This window comes from Oncorhynchus keta, chromosome 1 (genome assembly GCF_023373465.1).
Source record: "Oncorhynchus keta strain PuntledgeMale-10-30-2019 chromosome 1, Oket_V2, whole genome shotgun sequence".
Classification (NCBI taxonomy): Eukaryota; Metazoa; Chordata; class Actinopteri; order Salmoniformes; family Salmonidae; genus Oncorhynchus; species Oncorhynchus keta.
Genome location: NC_068421.1, coordinates 24,406,419 through 24,430,741, shown reverse-complemented (window position 1 = coordinate 24,430,741; position 24,323 = coordinate 24,406,419). Strand labels below are relative to the sequence as shown.

General features: G+C 43.8%; 1 protein-coding gene across 6 annotated transcripts in view; it reads right to left on the bottom strand.

The window, feature by feature from the left end:
- The window catches only part of LOC118370772 (kin of IRRE-like protein 3), a 221,083-nt gene that overhangs the window by 51,326 nt on the left and 145,434 nt on the right, over nt 1-24,323 (bottom strand). For 5 of the 6 annotated variants that reach the window (XM_035755899.2, XM_035755894.2, XM_035755897.2 and 2 more), the window contains exons 2-3: nt 17,111-17,260; nt 8,567-8,716 (exon numbers count right to left, since the gene is read on the bottom strand). In XM_035755899.2, coding sequence (XP_035611792.1) covers nt 8,567-8,716; nt 17,111-17,260 — 300 coding nt within the window. Of the gene's footprint in view, nt 1-8,566; nt 8,717-17,110; nt 17,261-20,272; nt 20,347-24,323 lie in introns of those variants that run through there. The other variant, XM_035755900.1, reaches the window with a different exon arrangement.

The window sequence follows — 24,323 nt, the reverse complement described above, 5'->3', positions numbered from 1 at the left end:
TACCTTTTTTTTGCACTATTGGTTAGAGCCTGTAAGTAAGCATTTCACTGTAAGGGGTACACCTGTTGTATTCAGCGCACGTGACAAATAACTTTTGAATTGATTTGACAAAGTTTGAGATTGTGCAACAGGGGAGCACTGGGGAAATGGGCTGCTTTTCTGCTTCGCCAGTTGAGTCCGGACTTGTGGAACCTTGTGACTCAAATCCCAGGAAAATCTCTAACCTGTTTCTAGACCAGAACCATTGACACATTCCTGCCTCTTCAAATGCCTCTGGCAACAGTGATATAGTGTGCAACCTTTTATTTGTACAGAACATTTTGCAGTTATTCCATGACTTTTTGACCTGGTGTTCTCCATGATGCAAAGTTACACGAGTTTGTGGAATATACAAATGCTGGGTCTTATTTAGAAGACAAAGATATTTGCGTATCTGAACCAATGGACATACATTGTGGTATGGTAATATTGTGGTGTAAGATTGGAAAAAAGCTTTATCCTCTTTTGTCACCAGAATTAGAGAAGCCCTGTCTGACCAGCTTGCATACTGGCCAACCAACCATCAAATTTGTTTATGAAAATATGAATAATAGTGAGGAACAGAGATGGAGAGATGATAGTAGCTTCTAGACATCCAGTGTTATTGGCTTGCTGTCAGTGCTCACTCAATGCTCCTGAAACATTAATTAACTGTCAAGTTGTTTGAGGTATGCAAGGCTCCCATCTCCTGAAGGGCCAATTGAGAGGAAAAACTGCTTCATTTGGAGTTCGCTGAGAGCCTAACACTATGTGACTGACGACAGCGCAGACATGCATATTAAAGATGGAGTAAGTGGGTTGTGGATTCAGACTGGTATTGACTGTCACCACTCCAGTCACAATACCAGGACATTAAGGAAGAGCAATGGCTGTGAACTAATATAAGCTAAATGTGTTGACATTCTACCGTAGAACATGACAGCTCAAGGCTTACAGAAACCACATACCCACTTGGCGCACACTGGTTGAATCAACGTTGTTTCCACGTCATTTCAATTCAATTATGTTGGTCCAATGTGGAATAGACATTGAATTGATGTCTGTGCCCAGTAGGTACAGTACGGCCAGGAAGTGGTGCGATGCAGAATGTGAGAGTGTAATTGTTTAAAGGCTATTTCCAACCCATCTCCTAGAGACATTATTGACCCATCTTGGCCTGTAAAACTGATAATAGTTTAGCCTTTAACCATCCATAAGGTTTCCATCAGAGAGGATCTAAGTGCCGCTGTAGTGAAGGTTAACATTTAATGCATGGAAAACTCCAAACGCAGAGGTCCACGGCAGCGCACACAGATTGTCGTTACGCTTTTGAGTCGTGTGCTCTGCTCTGGGAGACAGGCGGTGTTGTGTCAAGGCTGGATGGAAAACAGACAAAGAGGAGAAAGACACGCTTGGCTGCCTCCGACAGGCCTTTTTTCATTTCCACCATGTGTCTGATGTCTGTCACAAGGATGACACAGAGGATCTCTGAGTAGAATGAGAACCAGTGTCATCTCTTTGCTAACTGATTGGCACAGGTGGCATGCTCTCCATCTGCACACCTCAATCTTCCACTGTGTGTTCCCCATTTAGGGACGCAGGGGCAATCCCCTCACAAAACAAAAGGCTCACTCACTCGTACTGTAAGTACTGCCTGAACAAACAATAGGCAGGTAGTTTACCTCAACCTATGTACATCACATTCCATTTATATATGACTGTACATTTCACAGTGGACTTTCTACAGTGGACAATGAAGCAACATTAAAGAGTAGCCTATTCTGAGTCACAGTGTAACTCCCAGGACAGTTGTAAAAGGAGGTGTTACTCCAGTCCCCTGTCTCTCTCACCCTCTCCATACAGGGCTTCTGTTAAGTCATCTCTCCACCACCATCCCTCTTGCAGGCCGGTCTGACAGCCGCACAAAGGCCTCGAACCCTACCAGTCATCATCATTACAGGCCTGCTTGCAAACTCGGCAGCCCCTAATGGTTCCAAATTAGCCCTTTACTGTGGCCCCGCGATGGATTTCTCACGAGCCGGTCAGCGGCTCGGATTGATCGGTCCTCTTTAATTACCAGCTGGCTCGTTGAAATCCTTTCTCTTTCCCCACTTTTCTCTGGGAGAGTATAATGCAAAATCACACCACACACTTCCACACACATACAAACACACACCCTGTTCAATAGTTTCTCAACTAGGTTGGAGAGCAAAAAACATCCTCTTGTTGTCTGAGATAGGGAGTGGAAGAGATATTCTGTGAGTTTTCTTTAAAGGAGTAGATCAACCAAGAGAAGATTAGTTATGTAGTATGTGTTCTTGTCTTACTTGTCTCATACTGCTAGTTTCCCTGTTTTTCCTCCCTGCTCACGAGGAGGGATGTCAAGCATGTATTAACATTTTACCTCTAAATGTACTTTGCTATTACTTTTTCTCACCTTTAATGATTATCTGGAGGGTTATTGTGTGCCTGTCTGTCACTTTTTCGTGGCCATCAGACGTGTACCATTTAATTCCACATATTTAAGCTCCAAGCAACATTTTTCAGGGAGTGAGACTATTAGATGTGTTTTGAGGGGGCACACAGTCTTACATTAGCCCAGCCCTCCGCCTCAGATAAGAGATTCCATTGAAGTTCATTAAAGGAGCACTGGAGTTTAATGGAATTGCATCGCCCCTTCCTGAGAGAGATAACACCAGGGGTTGTTTCATGTTTTTGCCCAATCCAGAGCTCAGAGCCATGTTTTACCGCAAAACTCAGAGCAGGCTCGGGAGAGGAAGTCAGGTCCGATTGATTGTGTTTTAGTGAGATCATTTACTTTTAGTGTATAATCAAAAATATCTATAAATGAGACTGAGGCATACAGTATGGATTTGTAATTAAGAAAACAGTGTGGGCCAGTAAGTCTGTCATGATCAGGGCTTGTCTGAATAAACCTTGCGTATAAACCTGCCCTGTGTCCTGAAAGACATTTCAATACCTCAGAACCTCTGGGATTAGCCTGGTCTGAGAAAACACCTTGATGGCGCCAGTCTATTACCATTGGGGCTCTGCTGATGGTGGACAATCTGAGTCATAAACAGCCAGACCCAGGCTGGGAAACATTCTCCATGCAGCATGTAGTCCTATACACAGCCATCCAGGAGCAGGAGATTTGGTTGACAAGGCAATTTGGAGGTGAGTGAATGAGAGGGGTAACCTCAGAAGGAGCTTTGAGATGGGGGAATGGGAAAGGAAGGGGGTACTGGAAATGCAGCGTGCACAGTGCTGTGCTTCTGCCGAGGTGTCTGGAACAAAAATGGGTTGGCTTGCCTGGTCGGTTTTGGTGGAATGCTTGCGCCAGCAGCCTGTCACCCCAATGTGACGGCGCCGTGGCAGCTTGCAGAGGTTGTGATCGATATATCACAAAAGAGAAGGGCGAAAAGAACTATCCATCGCAGGTGGAAGACAAGAGACATATGTGGCTCACTGGCCCAAAACACAGGCCTATTCAATTGCTGTCACCGTACACCTGTTTGGAGGCCACAAGATTCTGGCTCACACAGACTGTCTCTATCTCTCCCTCTCTGGTAATACCATCTGTGTTAGTTTTACTTTCTTTTTTTATTTTAAGATGTGTGCATGAATAATGCCTATCCAAAGTATCAAAGTGGACCCTATCCTTATGAGACGACAGATGATCAGGGATTAATGTGAGTCAAGGTTTGACTGTGTGTGTGTGTTTGTGTGTGTGTGTGTGCGAGCGTGTGTGCGTGCGTGTGTTTGTGAGCGTGCGTGTGTGGGTGCTGACCCACACAGGGAGAGTGAAGAGAGGGATGGGGAGGTTTTCTGGAGACATGGGAGGAGTGGTGAGATGCCAGATTTGTCAGCAGCGTGCAGAGACAGCTTCGGCACAGAGCAGCGATTTGCAGCGCCAAAGCTGCTCTTCACAGATTGAGAGGGCACTAACGTGTTTGTGTGTGTTTGTGTGTGTGTGTGTTTATTTGTGAGTAGCTATGTTGCTGTCATTTTGCATGAAATGTAAAAGCAGGCCCGTATTAAATGTTATGGAAATGCTTTGTTCTTTGCAGTGTGTCAATCAATCGCTCACCTCCTCCAGTTCTAGATTTGTTTCAGTCAATAATCATTTTCGTTACGATAATTTATTACTGAACATATATGTAATTTAAAATATTTCAAAAACACAGCTGTGTTTGTGTTTGAAAAAGTACCCTTGCCTATTAAAACTCACTCAAACCCCAAAACATACCCTACCTGCAATCTGTTGGTATTAACATAGAGTAATTGATATTATAGATGGTCTAACTTTGTCTTAGATCTCAGACAAGTCAGTAATGTACTTTAATGCAAATCAGGGTAGTGTGAGCAGAATAATGTAAATGGTAGAGACATATTTCTAACAAAATGACTGCTGATCAAGGGTTCTTATCTGGCCCTACTTGAGCGACGATGCTTGGCTAGAGCCAAATTGACTTTTGTGAGAGATAAATTAGTTACATACAGAACACTAGTACACTTAAACTGATAAATGAGGTGTTTCAACATTTCCTTTCAAGACTTTGCAATTTTGTCATGCACAGTCCTGTAGCATCATTCAGAGATATAGAGAAAGGGAGAAAGAGAGAGCAGGGAGTAAAAACAGTTTCATGAATTAGTTGGAGAGGTAAAAGTGGTGGCAATAGAAATACTGCTATCGTCGTGACTGCTACTGGAAGCCAATCAACGTGCATTCTCGCCCTTGTGCTTCTTCAGTAGGCATTCACTTTGTGTCCCTTCTGTTTTCATACAATGCATCTACTTTGAAATGCTTTATTCAGTAAAACATAAGTGGGATTCAGTGGATGGAACTACAGGAGACACGGGGACAAATACTCCTTCATGTTTGTGTCTTGTTATCAAAGCACAATGCTCCTCATGAAGTTGCCCTTCGGTTCAGTGTCGAGATTTCAAAACAGTTCCTTTAGTGAGAAAACATTTGAAGGACACATTTTCATTAAAATGTTGAGCTTTTATTTCCTTTGTCTATCACTGTTTTAAAGTTATCCTTCATAAAATAGAAATTGCAATGTAATAGAATAAACATATGACTGAACCTTTTTAAAGTTGAATATTGAGGCACTTCAGTAGAGAGACACATCACTAAGATATCATGCTAGGAAGACCCTGCGGTGCAGAGCAGCATTGTTTGGTCCAACACTATTGGAGAAATCTAGTGAATGACCTACACTGTGTGTTAAAGTCAAATAAGTCACCGGCTCAGTCCCATGACTGGATAAGTACATTTTTCTGAGGACAAAGAAATTACAGAATGATGAGGTGGATTCTAAGGTAAAAATAACAAAGGGTCACGCTGAACAGACACTCAATCATTTCACCACAGGATGAAAAACTAGACATAAGAAAAGAGCTGGGCTCCAAGCAGCAACAGGAGGACACTGGGAAGCCAACTATCTGTGCACAGTTAGATATAACTTGATTTTCTCCTTCCAACGTCATGCTGCGAGGCACACCATGACCCCTGGCACTGTGCAAGGCTGGACCAGCCGTAGAATAATAATCAACAAGCTTTCATGGAAAATGACATTTTTTGCCTCTGAAAAAAAATATTTTCAAAGGCAAGTCAGAACTCAACATAGCTGATTGCCCTTTCTTGTCTTTGGCTGCTCCAAAGAGAAATGTTTAGCAATTTGGAAGGAAGTGTTTTATCAGATCTCAAGTCTTGCTCTCTTGCAATTAAAAGTTAATAATCGGAGTGCCTCTGGACGCTCTCTAAAGTGACAAACAAGGGTAGAAAACTGTCTGGAACATTACAGATCTAAGACCTGCTATTTACCTTTATTAATTCCATGCTAAGGAAACGTGATCTTCCCATAGCAGTGTGACTTTAATTAATAATTAGCTTGACAGCAAATGAAAACTGAGGACAGATCTAGCTCTGGTATTTTCTTTGGAATTAATCTGCAGCAAAGTAAATATTTCCTAATGAGCAATATCAAAACATAATTTCCCAGAGAATACTTATGAATGTATTAGGGCCTTGTGGCATTACTTTGTATCACTTTAATATAGTTTTCATCTTGGACGGCAACACATGTAGTAATCAGACAGGACTACGACCTTGCATTAACGAGCAAGAACAAACGAGGAACGGGAAGGAACAATAAAGGAACACATAAGCGATTGATGAGGACTGAAGGTTCATTAGATGACCTGTCGGTGGATGAATGTCAATGAGCTCTCTAAATGTCACAGTCGAGTCAACAGCAGACCTCATCACTCGATGTAGGCCTACTCTGAAAACAGCAGCAATAACTCTTTCTCCATCGCTAAATGGTAAATGTTGCACATTTTTCTTACAAAAGACTACCTGGCCTCACAGGTCTGTTTAAAGGTAGAGACGTTATTCCAGAGAGCCCAGGCCTCTCCTTTGCTCCTACCCCCGACCAAGGTGAACACATTGATGCATAGGTTTGGCTGCCTGCTACCTTGCTGCAGAGGATATAATTAGACAGAGGACTAACCACAGACCATAACCCCTAGATCAGACGACCCTTCCATTCTTCTATGGGGTTTCCCCCATACTGAATTTATTTTATAAGCTTACATTTAGCCTTCAAATTCTACTCACATTAGACACTCCAAACTCACCAACACATTTTTTTACTAATGTGGAAACAGGAGAAGGGTCAGGTTAGAGACTGTATCTCATTGGCTTAAATGCAAAGCAAAATTGGATTTAACTTTTTGCCCCATTGAGTCATGCTAGGTATTTCAAGGATAATAAATGAACATATTGACACAGTACCATTCGTATGGGAGAAAATCGAGCGACAAAAAAAAACACTCAAAATCTGCGTCTTTTATCTGTAAATATCAAAGTCATAAAGAAAACAGTTCCCTTTGATATAGAACACAGTAGGGCTGGGACAGATATATGGCCGATGAGAGAGAGAGAGAAAGAAGGGGAGTGTTTTTAGATTTATTTGACAGTCAGGTAGGAGAGAAGGGAGACTGTTCCACTCTGTGATGGACCGTCGCTGTCTTCTGAGTCGATAGACACACTCTGTCACCACTGGCGGGTAATTGACAGCTTAGAGTTTGCAGTGACATGGGGTTTGCATATATTTATTCCATTACCTTGCATGTGTGCCTGCCTTGGGGCCCTCCTTCGCAATGTATTCAGGAGTCAGCCAGCTAGGCAGGGGATTAAACAAACATCTTATGGCGGGGCTTATGAGAAAGGATGATACGTGTTTCACCCTCAAATAGCCAAAGAGGAATAGAGACAATTGGCTCCCCTCGTTTATTGATGATTAATCATTTTAATGGAGCTTGTACAGGCAAGCTCTTTCCTCTAAGTAGCCAGCTTTACCTTGTTAGATAATGTGACTACACCTCAACAGGGCTGGGTTAGAAACGTATCAACTGTTCCAGTAGTGTACTGTGAAGGAAAAGGATGCTTTAGTTCAACTTTAAATGTTTAGCAAGCCCCAAGCAACACTATCATCAAGAGTCAATTAATAAAATCCAACTGAGAGAAACCACAAATAAATGGAAGGTATGTCAATGCATCCTAAATGATTTGTGTCTCATACCCGTCTCCTCTCCTTGAGGCCTTGATCAAACGACTTAGCTGCTGTGAACGGCGGGGTTGGAGGGAAATAAACTTGACTTTGGGGGAAGGGGAGGGGAGGAAGGGGAATCTGCGTGTAGCTGCTTTGACTCTGCAAAGAACTCATAATTATTAATTAATATCCATTTGCAGGGGGCGCGGCAGAGTGAGAGACGTTGGTCCTCAATTTGTCTTCCCTCTCTCCTTTCTCTGGCTGCCTCCACCCCTACAGATCATTAGTTTCACTTTTCATTAGCTGAGATCAATAAAGCGAATCAGTCTCTCGTGGCGAGGACACTCAGCTTCACGGACCTCCCACTTTCCCTCCTCCTCTCCCCTCAGTTCTTCTCCCTTGTTCTCTGGCTCTATCATTGACTCCAGCTTCCCTTCATATTACCCATCATCCTCCACAGCAGAAGGGTATACAGCGTAGAGGGCAGAGAGAGTGGGAGAGAGCCTACAGAGCTATAGAGAAGAGTGAGCAGTGATTTTACAAATGCTGCCCAATATGGCAGAACTGGCAACACTGAATGATAACCCAATAAAGTTTAATTAAGTATCTGTAACCTCTCAGGCTTAATAATGAAGATGGCTGGGTTTGTAGAAGGAAATTAAAGTAAAAACATTAGGGACTGGCAATGTTAAGAGATGCTGTACTGTTTCCATTAGCTGCAGCATTATCTTGATAGTTCCTATTATGCTGATAAAAAGCTGTGGCTTTTCTGGCATGATCATTGATTCAGTGCACAGATTTAGTAGATTTTGAAAGTGTTGAGGGAGTAGAGGAGCACTACAGATATGACATTGTGGTTGGTTTGAGGTGGCTACTAAGTCACTGCCTGCATCCATTGCCATTTTATCTGTGCACATACTTCAAATGGTGTCTATGCATGTATGTGTAGTGTGCATTTGTGTGTAAACCTAATCCTCACTTACCCAGCACAGTGAGTCTGGCAGGGCGGGACCTCATGGCTGCCTGGATTGCCTGGCACTCAAAGACAGCGTCATCCATCAGCTCCACACGTTGGATCCGAAGGTGGTGTTCCCCTGTACTGTGGTCCCCAATCACTGTGTAACGAGGGTAGCCTGGAACAAAATGAAACATATGCCCTGTCAGAACCTGGAGTCTGGTCTTTCAACCTATATCAGCACCATTCAATCCAACCTTTTTTTTTTTTTAATATAGGAGATATCAAAGCATGGTACAAACAATGCCAGAAAGCAGGCAATCACAAATGAGTGAAGGATCAGTGGTGCAATATTGATTGTTGGCTGCTGTGTTACTGTACATTTTAGGTCATTTGAGATGGGCTTTTCTTTTTCCAATGAGATGAGACCATAATATACCTGTCTCAGAATTATTAGTGTCACCAATGTGAAGCCAGATTTTTTCTTAAAAATTAGTAGACATTTTTAAACTGATTGAAAACATGAATTACGTAGATGACAATGATGATAGGGGTTGAGGAGGTTTCTGTATTTCGGAGAGCGAGTATGTTTTATTGTCATGGTGAAGACGCACGGCTAGATATTGAGATGTGTTTCAGCAGTGGTGTGAGATTCATAGTTTAATAATGCAGGAAGAGGGATGTATGTCCAGGAGTCCTGACCATATTACAGCGGATAGCTCTAAAACACAAAACAATATGTGACAAAGGGATATGTTTGATTGTGAAGCTTTATAGAAAATTGCACAAGATTTCAACATGAATAACTTGAACAGCTCTCTAAAGGCTGAGTTCTGTGTAATTATTGGAGAAATGTGAATTGAAACGAGAATCTTTGCAAGTGAAATTCTCCAAAATGTTCAGTATTTCTTGGCAGTGATTGCTTTCTCCTCCTAAGGTTCTTCTGTAATTCACTGATGACAGAACCCGATAGAGTCGAGAGTTTTAAGCATAGCCAGGCCAACAGTTAAACATTTTATCCAACGATGTAGTTTGTCAAACTGAACTTATACAACAGATGGTATTCAACTCTAACCCGCTACAATCTCTGCCAACCCCGCTGTTGAATCACTGCATTAAATGTCTGGATGAAAAATGTATTCCGTTGAATCTATCAATGAGTCATGTTCTCTTCAAAGATTTTCTGGTGCTTTAGTATAAAACACTGGGGATTTAAAGAGGTATGTTTTAGCACATGCCACCCAATATGAGTATAATAGACTAGGACTAATAGACTAGGAGATATAATGGCTTTTAAGTCCTTGAGTTTGGCTATGGAGACCACTGTGTTCCGAATGCCCAATTATCATCCATTGCTTTACTGGATCCCATTCACTTTCATAGACCATGAAGTGGCCCTAATTTTCTCATAGTGGGATGAGTTATAGCCGATTAAACCACTCTGCATTTCATCTTCCCACATAGCTTTGAAGCTTTAAGAGGGTGGGGGATGCAAGCAGGACGGATTTGTTCAGGCACTCACCTCCCCCCGTCGACGAAACATACATTACTATGATAGTATATAGCATAAACATAGGAGCTACTTCCTGCGGATATGAGAGTATATAGCATAAACATAGAACGCAGGAGCAGTGTACAATGAGGTACCAAACAAAGACATGGGGTGGGCTATGTGAGCTCTGAGTGGTTTCTATGTTCATAAGATCGGCAGATTCTCAGATAGAGAGTGCTCTCTCCTGCCCACATCCTGCTTGCAGTTATGGGTCTTATTATTCACATTGATACATACGCTTCCATACAGGGCCAGAAGAAGGTCAAAAAGGTTACACATCCCTCTAATATAGTGTTGATATAACCGAGCAGTATTCGCTTAATAACATTAATGACCATTGATCTTGAGTTCCATGCTGTTGTTGATTATGCAGCCAGTGGGTCAATGGCTTCGTTGAACTATTTATTAGAGATAAAGCACAGTTTGACTGATGTCTTTCTCTGAAGTTGAATGAGACTCCATTCCTGAAATACATGCTTTGAATGAAGGTCATTCCTTCAAATACGAGAACCTGCTTAAGCACAATGCACTGGTGTGACCCTGTGTAAGCTCAGGAGACATGAGAAATTATTTCTCCACAACAAGCAGGCCTTGTAAATGGTATGACCTTGAGGTGACCCCATCTGCCTTATATCCAGTGCAGGAGCTTATGTACTAAATATTTACTGTAGGCATATGGTGTTGTACAGTACAACAGCATTCCACTGAGTTTCCTTCTTCATGTACATTAACAAATGACCCAGTCAATTCACTCCTCTTGCCCTCTAGCAGATTGAACATAAGATGTACTGCTGTAATACAATAAAGCTTGCTAACTGAGAGTAAATGAAAAAATACCTTAGCACAAGTCTCGTTTAATGGCATTTAAATGCCTTTTCAATAGACATTGTTGGATTTTGTCCTGTGGCATAACTGGGTTACACTTGGAGCATGCAAAAACACTGCTTTATTCTATGTGAGGAAATTTCAGGGACGTCACTGTTGTATAAATGTAACTCACATTGATCTCAATGAATCTCAAAGACAAGGTGAGTTAACTAAAGCAAACAATGTAAAATAGCCCCATTAATGTTAATGAATCCATCAGGACAGAAATGGATTTGTCTTTATGGTGGATCAATGGCAGAGGAAGGGACGATGAAATGAGCCAGGGGGATAGTTATTTACACTGTTCAGGAAGAACACGTCTCACACTGACACCTCCAGGGATGGAAATAGGGTAGGTTGATGTTGGGATATGGATGACCAATGTTTAATTTGCTGTCGGGTGACAAGCCAGAGGAGCACGTTTGTCAGGTAGCTTCCAATGACTCCACACCTCTGTCTAGAATGTTAAGAGCAATATCTGGAACATTCTAAGACTTCGGTTTTCAATCATTCCATTTTTGCCCTCCAAAAAAGTGCACACCAGTGGGCACTCTCTGTGGACTGCTTGGAGATATATTCATGCCATTCATGCATATTCATGCCATTCATTCGGTGCAGCTTTGGGCCGGTGCATCTCTCTCTTTAATTAGAATAGAAGACGCTACACAAAGAGAAGGAGCAGGAATTCAGGAAGCGATAGGAATCATCTTCTTTGTCCTCTGATTTATCAGACTGAATAGTGAAAGATTTCTCTCATTTTAATCACTGTTCCCCTGAATTGAATCAGGCCCAGACAGAGCGAGCTACTGCTAACGCAGCTCCTTCTATGAATAGCAGAGTGGTTCCTATATTGAAATGCTCTGCACAATATTAGACGCCTCACACTTTTATGTATACAGCTGCTTTCCTTGTGTATATAGCCGTGTATATGCCATCATTCTTTATGGCTGACTGTATTGCTTGTTGACGTAGGCAGAGATGATTAAAAGAGCAGCTGTGGTACACTTTATTTCAAAAAGTGACATTCATCTTAATACACTGCTCTAAGACCCTGTCTGTGCTTTCTAATAAAGATATCTTTCGTCCATGATAACCTTCTCCAACGCGATGTATCTCATCGACTCATACTGTATGGAGAGGAGCATTCATATTCAGTCCATCTCTGAGTGTCCTGGCCCGGCCATTGATCCGCATACAGAGTGAAGTGTTGGTTTATAGGGGTAGAGACACGATGAGGTCAGTCCACAGCCTCCCTCCACAGCCCATGACCGTTAAACTGTTGATGATGTGCCGTTAAGAGTTGCTTCTTCTCCCTATTCTCCCTCTCTTCCCTCTCCTCTCGGCCACTTCAAAACTGTTTGACCATTATTTACTGCCTTCCCCAGCCTCCCAGGGGTCTGATAAGGGCCACACTGAGGAATGGAACGCATTTATTGGGACACCTTCGTCAACTGAGGTTTAATTAAGGAGTTCTATCGGTGACAAGGCAGGTACACTAGAGCAGTCACTGAAGGCCAGAGGTTAGGAGGCCGCACATCTCTAGTGGAATACATATTTAATCGTCCAGATCAAGAGGCCCCCACTTTTAAAGGGCCCCAGTTGGGTTTTTTGTCATGACTTGAATGGCAAGTACCCTGAGAGACAGGCTAGAGATCCCTCAGTGATAGAGGAAGAGAGGTGTGAAAGGAACTTGGATATTTTCAGACTCATCACTCTTACTCCCTGTAAAAGGCCATAGAATGTATTGGAATCCCAAGGATCCCATTTCTAAAGACAATCGGGGGGATAAATTATATATTTATAAATAATGCAGATTTTTCAAGCTACATAAATTTACTCTCCCAAGATTTAGATAAAGATTGTAAATATCTACTTGGAAGAATAGATAGTTGTCACGTCTCATGAATATGGATCAGGCGCCAGCATCAAGTGGAGAAACTGCAGGCTACTAAAATGACAGTGCGGCAGTAAGTGGTACTCCAAATTAAACAATTAAGGTAATAATACAAAAGCCACAATGTTATTTGGATTGTGAGTTACTCTTCAAAAGCCCATTTACTCGCTAAAAGTACTTGAAATGTGACCCCTGGCTATATTGATTTCACATTCAGTGTTGATTTTGGGGCTTCTTTGCCCACCACAAACTGTTATTCAATTAGTTTTATCTTTCTATTAGAGAGTAAAGAGGTCTTGTGAATACAACTGTCTGGGGTATTTCTGTAACGGAATTCTTCTTCCTCCTCTGACGAGGAGTATGACATGTCGGACCAATGCACAGCGTGGTAGGTGTTCATGATGATTTATTTTACTGAACACTGAAAATACAAAATAACAACGTGAAAATAAACGAAAACCGAAACAGTACTGTAAGGTGCGTAAAACTAAAACAGAAAATAATCTTCCACAAAACACAGGTGGGAAAAGGCTACCTAAGTATTATTCTCAAACACATAAACACGACATAGAAAAAAGAACATAGACTACCCACCCCAACTCACGACCTGACCAAGCTAAAACAAAGACATAACAAAGGAACTAAGGTCAGAACGTGACAGTACCCCCCCAAAGGCGAGGACTCCGGCCACAAAACCTGAACCTTTAGGGGAGGATCTGGGTGGGCGTCTGTCCGCGGTGGCGGATCTGGTGCAGGACGTGGACCCCACTCCACCATAGTCTTTGCCCGCTCCTTACCCGCCTCCGTGGCGCCTTTAGAGCGGCCACCCTCGCCGCCGACCTCGGACTGGCGACCCTAGCAGCGGGCCCGAATGGACGGGAGATTCCGGCAGCACCGGACGGGTGGGAGATTCTGGCAGCACCGGACAGGCAGGAGACTCCGGCAACGCCGGAGTGACGGGCGGTTCTGGCAGCTCCTGACTGACAGGCGGCTCTGGCAGCTCCTGACTGACGGGCGGCACTGGCAGCTCCTGACTGACGGGTGGCTCTGGCAGCTCCTGACTGACGGGCGGCTCTGACAGCGGTTGACTGACGGACGGCTCTGGCAGAGGGCCTCCGGCAGCTCCTGACTGACGGGCGGCTCTGACAGCGGTTGACTGACGGGCGGCTCTGGCAGAGGGGCTCTGCCAGCTCAGGACTGACGGGCGGCTCTGCCAGCTCAGGACAGACGGGCGGCTCTGTCAGCTCAGGACAGACGGGCGGCTCTGGCAGCTCAGGACAGACGGGCGGACCTGGAGGGAGGAGCCGGAGAGACAGCCTGGTGCGTGGGGCTGCCACAGGACCCACCAGGCTGGGGAGACCTAAAGGAGGCCTGGTGTTTGGGGAAGGGACCGGATGGACCGGGCTGTGGGGGAGCACTGGAGCCCTGGTGCGCAGCCTTGGCACCACTCCTCCCGGCTGGATCACCATTTTAACCCGGACCATCCAGAGTGCAGGCACAGGTTGAACCAGGCTGTGGGTGAGCACTGGAGATCTGGTGCATACCACTCGCACCTCTCCCTTAGGCTCAATACCCACATTCGCCCAGAACGGGCGGAGCGCAGGCATAGAATGCACTGCACCCTCCCAGCGCCTCGGAGACACAACACGCAGAGCCGGCGCAGGATACCCTGGGCCGAAACGTCGTACCGGAGACCAAACTCGCTGGCCTGGCACAACACGCCCTGGCTGGTGGCCAACTCTCGCTTGGCACTTGCGGGGGGCAGGCCTATAGCCCACCGGGCTGTGAGCGCGTACTGGCGACACCGTGCTCTTGACCGCATAACACGGTGCCTGACCAGTACTGGGCTTATTTTGGTAAGCACGAGGAGTAGGCTCAGATCTCCAACCTGACTCTGCCACACTCCCCGTGTGCCCCCAAAACCTTTTTTTGGGGGCTGCTTCTCGTGCCTGTCACGCTGCCGTGCTACCTCCTCATATCGCCGCCGCTCAGCTGTCGCAGGCCAAACACGTAAACACAACATAGAAAAAAGAACATAGACTACCCCCCCAACTCACGCCCTGACCAAACTAAAACAAAGACATAACAAAGGAACTAAGGTCAGAACGTGACAATTTCAATGTATCTATTATTGGATGCTAGGTATTTGGGGTGGAAAATGAAGTGTGGTAATTAAATCTTGTGTCCCACTGTCACGCCAACATGTTTTAAACATTGTGTTAGAGTTACAGAAGGGTTGCACCATTGGATTCGACAACGTCTTCTGCATTCACTGATATCAACCATTCATATGTTTGATGAACCGGGGCTGAGCTAGAGTGGTGTTTGTGAGACAAGAACAAATCCAAAAGGAATCTGGGAGCGGATCTTCTCAGAGTCAGAATGGTTTGAGTTACGAACTATTATGCTGAAATTATCACAAATACATACAGTACCAATTAAAAGTTTGGACATACCTATACCTGGGTTTTTCTTTATTTTTACAATTTTCTGCATTGTAGAATAATAGTGAAGACATCAAAACTATGAAATAACACATATGGAATCATGTAGTAACCAAAAAAGTGTGAAACAAATCAAAATACAAATATTTTCTGGAGATTCTTCTATGTAGCCACACTTTGCCTTATGACAGCTTGGCACACTCTTGGCATTCTCCAAACCAGCTTCATGAGATAGTACCCTGGAATGCATTTCTATTAGCAGGTGTGCCTCTTTCCTTCTTCATGCGTTTGAGCCAATCAGTTGTGCTGTGACAAGGTATGGGTGGTATACAGAGGATAGCTCTACTTGGTGAAAGAGCAAGTCCATATTACGGCAAGAACAGCTCAAATAAGAAAAGAGAAGCGACAGTCAATCATTACTTTAACACATGAATGTCAGTCAATACAGAACATTTCAAGAACTTGGAAAGTTTCTTCAAGTGCAGTTGCAAAAACCATCAAGCGCTATGATGAAACTGGCTCTCATGAGGACCGCCACAGGAATGGAAGACCCAAAGTTACCTCTGCTGCAGAGGACAAAATCATTAGAGATAACTGCACCTCAGATTGCAGCCCAAATGAATGCTTCACAGAACTAAAATAACAGACACATCTCAATATCAACTGTTCAGAGGAGACTGCGTAAATCACTACTAAATGACTCCAATAAGAAGAGGCTTGCTTAGGCCAAGAAACACAAGCAATGGACATTAGATCGGAGGAAATCTGTCCTTTGGTCTGATGTGTCCAAATTTGAGATATTTTGGTTCCAACCACCGTTTCTTTCTCAGATGCAGAGTAGGTGAACGGATGATCTTTGCATGTGTGGTTCCCACCGTGAAGCAAAGGAAATGTGATGGTGTGGGGGTGCTGATTTATTTAGGATTCAAGGCACACTTAACCAGCATTGCTACCACAGCATCCTGCAGCGATACGACATCCCATCAGGTTTGCCCTTAGTGGGACTATCATTTGTTTTTCTACAGAAAAATGACCCAACACACCTCCAGGCTGTCTATGGACTATTTGACCAGGAAGGTGAGTGATGGAGTGCTGCATCAGATGACCTGGACTCCACAATCACCCAACCTCAACCCAATTGAGATGGTTTGGGATCTGTTGGACAGCAGAGTGAAAAGCAGCCAACAAGTGCTCAGCATATGTGGGTACTCCTTCAAGACAGTTGGAAAACCATTCTTCATGAAGCTGGTTGAGAGAATGTCAAGTGTTTGCGATGTTGTCATCAAGGCAAAGGGTGGCTACTTTGAAGAATCTCTCATTTAAAATATATTTTTTATTTGTTTAACACTTTTTGGTTACTGCATGACTTCATATGTGTTATTACATAGTTTTGATGTCTTCACTATTATTGTACATTGTAGAAAATAGTAAAAGTAAAGAAAAACCCTTGAATGAGTAGGTGTGTCAAAACTTTAAACTGGTACTGTACACAATCTATTTTGTTCTATGACACTCAGGGTTTCTTCTACATAGAGGTCATAAGAAATCCCAGGAAATATTATAGCTAATACTGTAAGCTCACAGTTACTGTCACAAACTCCAAACTCCACACACTTGTTGGATATTCATTTCCCACTGAGAAAACAGTTTCTGTACTTGCAGCATTCTTATGAATTCATTTTTTATCAGGGTTTTGCTATGTGGACCTTATTTGTTTTTTGAGATTTGCAAAAACAAATATCATGAATGTAACTGTTTATGTCAAATTGTTTCATCTTGTACTTGTAGACCAATTTTGGGCCTGTCTTTCCTTACCTGATAGGTCTCTGCCAACGCCCAGAGCCAGGCCATCTTTTATCCACAGAACAACACCATGGTAGCCAGGAATGGAGCAGGGCAGGGTGACGGGCTGGCCAGCCACCACCACCAGGTCCTGGGGCTGCTGGGAAAACGTGGCCTGGACCCCTGGAGAAACACACAGAAAGATAGAGACACAGTCAGAAACTATGATCCATAAGCCCTGGGTAACCAGTCCTCTAACACATTCAAAGACATCGCCTTCAAGTGTGGTGTGACAGACCCCATTAGGGGTAGGGAGGGGGTGGTGGGGTGGACAGGGGTTACTAGAGGCACAGTGGGGGAATGGCACTTAGCGAGAGGTGTCACTGACATGCAGAGTGTTGATGAACGTGTTGAGGTTCTGATATCTTTGAAGCTATTTTCCTCTGAGTCCACCTAAACAGCAGCCCCCCTTCTCCTCCTTGAAATGCTACCACACTGTAGCACAAAGGCCGTTGGGTAATTGGAAGGCATTGTGAGAGGAATAGCGGGGAGAGAAAAAGCCTTTTAAAGTCAGCCTGTCATCTGGGCTTTAGCTCTTGCCTGCTTGCGTCTCGCTGCCTCCATCTGAAGCCGGGGTTGGCTGAGATGTCAGCCTCTCCAGCACATTGTGTTTACCAGGAGCTAAAGCACAGTCTGCGGCTTACTTTAATGTAAAGACAGGCAATGCATCTTGGGATGGGGGGGATAAGGCTGGAATCTCGACTGAGGTTAACAAGTGACACTTGTGGTCTCTCAGATCAATAAGATGGATTCTCGTTTGATTTCTCTCCTGCTTCCATCTATATAGTGGTGTGGGGGCTGTGCTTTGGCAAAGTGGGTGGGGTTATATCCTTCCTGTTTGGCCCTGTCTGGGGGTGTCCTTGGATGGGGCCACAGTGTCTCCTGACCCCTCCTGTCTCAGCCTCCAGTATTTATGCTGCAGTAGTTTATGTGTCGGGGGGCTAGGGTCAGTTTGTTATATCTGGAGTACTTCTCCTGTCCTATTCGGTGTCCTGTGTGAATCTAAGTGTGCGTTCTCTTATTCTCTCCTTCTCTCTTTCTTTCTCTCTCGGAGGACCTGAGCCCTAGGACCATGCCCCAGGACTACCTGACATGATGACTCCTTGCTGTCCCCAGTCCACCTGGCTGTGCTGCTGCTCCAGTTTCAACTGACCTGAGCCCTAGGACCATGCCCCAGGACTACCTGACATGATGACTCCTTGCTGTCCCCAGTCCACCTGACTGTGCTGCTACTCCAGTTTCAACTGTTCTGCCTTATTATTATATGACCATGCTGGTCATTTATGAACATTTGAACATCTTGGCCATGTTCTGTTATAATCTCCACCCGGCACAGCCAGAAGAGGACTGGCCACCCCACATAGCCTGGTTCCTCTAGGTTTCTTCCTAGGTTTTGGCCTTTCTAGAGAGTTTCTCCTAGCCACCGTGCTTCTACACCTGCATTGCTTGCTGTTTTGGGTTTTAGGCTGGGTTTCTGTACAGCACTTTGAGATATCAGCTTATGTACGAAGGGCTATATAAATACATTTGATTTGATATTTCTTATATAGTGTTTTAGATTGTTGTGCAAAGCTTAGGGTGGCCTTGGCTACCTTGTTTGTATTCTCTCCCTCTTATGTACACACACAAGCATCCCAAACACCCACAGACACACAAAGAAAATAATGAAGAGATATGTGCTTCCTCCCCTGATAATTCTGTTGCAATATCTCCAAGGGGAGTAAAAGTGGCAGATAGGAGAGGAAATGTAACAGATTGCAATAACAGCAATAACAGCATACCTAGTAAATTATGTTGCTGTGTTTAATGCACCTCTTTCCACACAACATATTGGATTTGCTTACAATAATCATGTTATTTTTATGTTTTGGGTTGTTGTTTTCCTATGTTCAGATAGTAATTACAGAGAAGAAACAGATTAGCTTTGTTTTACAACATTAGTACAATGCAGAGAGAGGGACAATAATAGATTATAGAAATACAAACACAATGTCTTTAATTCCGTGGAAGTATTACATTAGTAAACACATATCCAGTCCTCCGGCCGGTGAAATGTGAGTGATAGCTAGTTAAAAGGTAAAGACAAGTATTGGTTCATACAAATTCTCCCCCACTGTATGCCATGTCTCCTGCATGCACCCCCATTATTAAATAAAAATAAATGTGCGGGATTCCTTAAGCATACTGTATATTGGACTATTCATCTTCGGGAATCCGACGGGCCTCTCCGGCATGTTTTTCTGTGAAGTTTTTGTTGTGTTGGCCTTGGGTATACTACCCAGAAAGCCTTGTTCTGACTCCCCTATGATAGGTTTATCTTGGCTGCACGCAGCGAACAAGTCAGCGCTCAGACACATGGTAGGAGAGATGGCAGCTTGGTGAAATCTCTTGGCATGTGTCAGAACAAGAGAATGCGAGAGAATTCACTTGTATTTTGTTCTCTATCCTCCCTGTCCGGATTGCTATTATCAACCACTTCAACCTGTGCTATAATTGATTTCACGTCGGAGGTGTCTCCACCTTGGCAGCATTAATACCCCCATACCTTCTCCCCCTTCTAACCCGCTGTTCAAATCCCTTCTCCGCACCACGTCAAAATCCTTCTCATCATTGTAAGAAATTAGACAGATTAGGATGGTTGTCATAGCCTCCCCTCTTGCGTCAGGTCTTCAACTCATCAGTAATTATTATTATTCACAGCCTAGGAAAATTATTTTAATTATCACGAACATCTAATTAAAATGGTAATGAAAAAGAATACAATGCCAAAAAAAATCCTGCCAAACAAACATGCTAACCTAAATCCCCTTCTGGTGATACTCTGTTTAACAGACGCTAGGTTTCTATCCAATTGGCTAGAAGAAAAATAAATGCACACCTATTAAGACGAGGTGCTGGCTAGCGGAGTAGAAACTTGAAAATAAAAGACAGCCGCACACTCTTGGAGCTCAGATGCAAAAATGTAATACCAACGTTTCGACAGCCAAGCTGTCTTCATCAGGGTATAATCACAAACACTATCCAATTGGCAACTGATTTTCAAGCAAATATTCAAAAATCCTCATAAAGAAAATATGCACACTAACACACAAATTATGCACAAATTCCAGCTGCACTAGGTGAATGGAAACTTACATCAGACAGCGTCGAAGCCATTGTTAACTCCCCAGCATAAACCACCCCCTTAGTGGATGAAAGAGCCATTCTCCACAGACAGAAATAGGGGAGCACAGAAGTACAGACTCTCCTAGACCTTTACAGAGGTAGGAGGGCTACAGATATCGGTGGAAAAGGGAGAGAAGGAGAGAGAAGCTTGGAGATTAAGAGATGCCCTCCCACAGAGAAAAAAACAGTCCACTTGCTGTGGCCACTTACACTTACATTTACATTACACTTGACCAGCAAAATGGAGATCTGCTTATTTCACATAAAAAGGCTATCTATGGAAGTCCACATATGTAGCTCACCAGAGGAGCACTGAGAACAAGGGGGGCAGGGGGGAGGGGCAGAGTATGCCCATAATAACAGACTGGAGGTCTTTTAGCAGTGTTGGTGAAGTCACAGCCCTGTGCGTCATACAAGGCTTCGTCGCCTCTGCCAGCTTTCTGCTCCGGTGGACGGCAGTGCGGCTTTAGCGGAGCCCCCTCGTTTACCTCCTCCTCTTCCTCCCTGGCCCAGCTGCAGGGGCAGCCAACCATGACGTTCAGTGGAGTGGAGACAACAGATTACTCTCCTCCTCTCCTCCTCCTCTCCCCATGCAGAAGAATGGGGGGTAGATAACACCAGATGATCAAAAACGAGGAGCCAGAGACAAAAAACGAAAGTGTAGCAAGAAATACCCAGGCGATTTAATAATAACAAATAGACAGTGAATAAAAAGGTTCTGTGCGTGTTTGGGAGGTGCTGGTAGCCGGAGAGAGGGCTGACTGCAGTGAGGCTCAGGTTCTGGAGGAGATAGAAGAGAGCAGAGATCTCTCTTAATTAATAATGCTTTATTAACATCTGCTATTGGAGGAAGATGAGAATGAGCCTTGTGAAATGTCTACACAGAGCAATGTGGTCTGATTAGAGCAGTGTGTGTGTGTGTGGGGGGGGTTGGCATTTGTAGAGATAGACACCAGGTGACTATCACTGAGGACAGTGAGGGAGGTGAGCTTTCCCACCTAGAAACAGCTCCTCAAGCTAACATTTCTCACCTGTTTTTACAAACATTTTATATGACCAGTAACTGTCTATTATTCTGTGAATGGGAGTTATGTTTCTCTCAGATGGAGATATAAGAGTGCCACTACATGGTACCTTGGCTTGGCTCTGTCCACAGCAATAGAATAAATGGGGTCTATCGTTTGTTTGTTTTCAAGTAGGGCCATACAGAACATGAATACCTCTCACCATTGACCCATGGGCCTCCAAACCTCTACTCACCCACTGAGTAGCCTTGCAGCTGCCTCTCTTCTTTATCCAACACAAATCACTGCTCATTCACACAACACCTTTTGATTGAATACCATGGGTCAATTGAGAAGGTAAAGGCAGCAGATCTTTGATCGGGAATGAAGGGCTCAGGGTTCCTAAGGAAGCAGGCTGTTAGAGGCACTGAGCAGCGCCACACAATGCCTGTACGAGCACTCAGCCTTCACCTAATGTTTTCATTTCACTTCAGATAGTTATTTTACTGTTGGACAGCGACCACGTTTCAACACACTCCAGCGGGGTTGTCCCCAGCGCTAATGGCCTCGGAAATTACCATTGGAGTCGTACATCCAGTGCACTTGAAATTAATAATCAGAGCCGTTGGCCGCCCAACGCCTGCCATGCCATCCGTGTTGCCTGGAACTCAGCTACGGATCATAACCAGAGACTATTACCCTTTCTGGTCTTCACATTTCCTCAGGCCTGAGAGAGTTGAAATGTACAATAAGGCAGGTGAGTGCAAGGTAGTTTTGTGATATCTTTGGCCAACTGCATGGTGGGGCTTTCCCTGATGGCTAAATTGGCATGGATCTGCCCTCACCTGCCCTTCCACCCTTCGCTCCCTATACCTCCTCTCCCACCCACTGGGCATGCTGTGTTGGTTTGTTCATTTGCTGGGGGCGGAAGCTCCGTCTACTAATCCTGTGCCTGTTTACCACAGGGACTGTCTGCCGAGACCAGCTACCTCTAATGAGAGTGCGAAAGGAATGAATAAATCCCATCATTATTGTGTTTTCCTTTTCAACATCCAAGGTAAACTCAGTCACATTAAAATCACCATCCACTCAGCTAGTGGGCCCCTACTGTTCTATTTCTTCCTGCCCAAAGATGAAAAGCGCCCAACTGAAGACAGATAGGCAAATTATCTAAGCGCAGCGACAGGCTTTAAATTTACCTGTGCCGAGGCGATGTGAGTTATTTGAGGACATAATAATGGGTAAAAGGACTCCAGCAGTTCTCCACTAATCCAAGCCTGAGGACCAAAGTAAACACAAACCCAAGCAATATGGATTACTGTATCTTAACCCATCTCTCTCTAATTGAATTCTGGCTGTTGGGCCCAACCTGATGGCTGGATCAATCTGAGCTCCCCATCTCTCTGCTTATACCTCCATAGCCAAATGTTTATCTACAGCTCATCCTTCCGGCTAATCTCCCAATGCGTCGCTTCGGCTCCTTAATTCTCCTCACTCAATCCCCAACAAGACACCTCTGTAAAAACAGCTCAAAAGTTAAACCATGCACCCCTATGTGTGATGTGTAGATTACACATAAAAGAAAGACATCAGAGAATATGGAGCAGGAAGGTCAGTGTATCAATATTAATCTTACCCTGGATCAACAAGGGTTTCAAATCTGTCATTAATAGCCATTCCTTCAGAAGGGCAGACAAAACTGATTGCAGTCTTGCTTTAAAAAGTAATCTTCCTATGCTGGGAATGTGATTCAAAATTGCATTAATATGACAGCATTTTCATGTCATTGGATTTTTCCACGATGATAACATCTAATCGGAATACAGACGTTCCCTGCACGAAGTCTTCAGTACAAGAGTCCCCACAGTAGCATCAAATCAGAATTGTTGATGAATGTATTTCAGTTTATCCACTTAAGGGTTTTGAGGGAATAGGATAACAAGAATACTGAACAAATTAATTGAATGTAATTCTCAACTGTAAACATGGCTATATCTGCTGAGGGTGTCATAAACCTCACACATCAGTAAATGCTCTTTGAAGCCGTACTAGACTACACCATACACACAGTACACTTAATTCTTTGTAATTTCTCCTCAAATGGCTATGTTCCAACGCAAACTCTGATCATTTGGTCTTGCCTTATGGTATTCGAATGGCTTTGTTCCAACTCAAATCCGATCATTTGGCCTTGCCTCCAACTTAGTCAAGTGAAATGCCACTTTGTGATTGACAGAAGAGATTTACAATGCATCCCTCTCCATCTCGCCACTAGTTGTACTTCCTCCTGGAGACAGAGACACATGCTCTTGCCCTTCATCGCCACACGCTGATCAGGCACACACTAACCACTCCACTGCTCGCTCTCCGACTGATCGTGCCAGAGCCGTGATTGACGCACGTAATTATCTGGAGCTCTATCACTAATTCGACAACCTCAAAGAACCATGCTGTGAGGTGCATCAATTAATTAGTAGGGCAGAAAGCCACAGTGTGTAATACTCAGTCATGGCATTTTCCTGAGTATCTTTCATTAAGTATGAGAACAAGCTAGCTAACTGGTTCGCTATATTGACTCTCTACACTATTTATCAATCTCTTTTGGTTCTACCATTACTTCTAGACTGGACTGTGGGGACTAAGTGGCTGAAAGGAAGTGAGTTGAGGCTGGACTATTTTGAGGATGTGATGCATGAAGCGTTTGACTAACATTAACTACAGCAAGGTGAGGCCACAGCTGAGGCACAACACCCCATCTATCTCTATTAAAAAAAGTAAAATGAAGGGTCTTCTATGGAGTGATTTTAGTTCCAACAGAAATTGTATTTGAATTCCATATTTTTTAAATTGTATTAGGATATTGAATTTGAATATAACAGTTTTAAACGTTTTCTGTACAAATTGAATAATTTAATTCATAAATTGATCTGGAATTGCAAGATTTGAAAGTTATGCATTAGGGGGCGCTATTAAACATTTTGGATGAAAAACGTTCCCGTTTTAAACAAGATATTTTG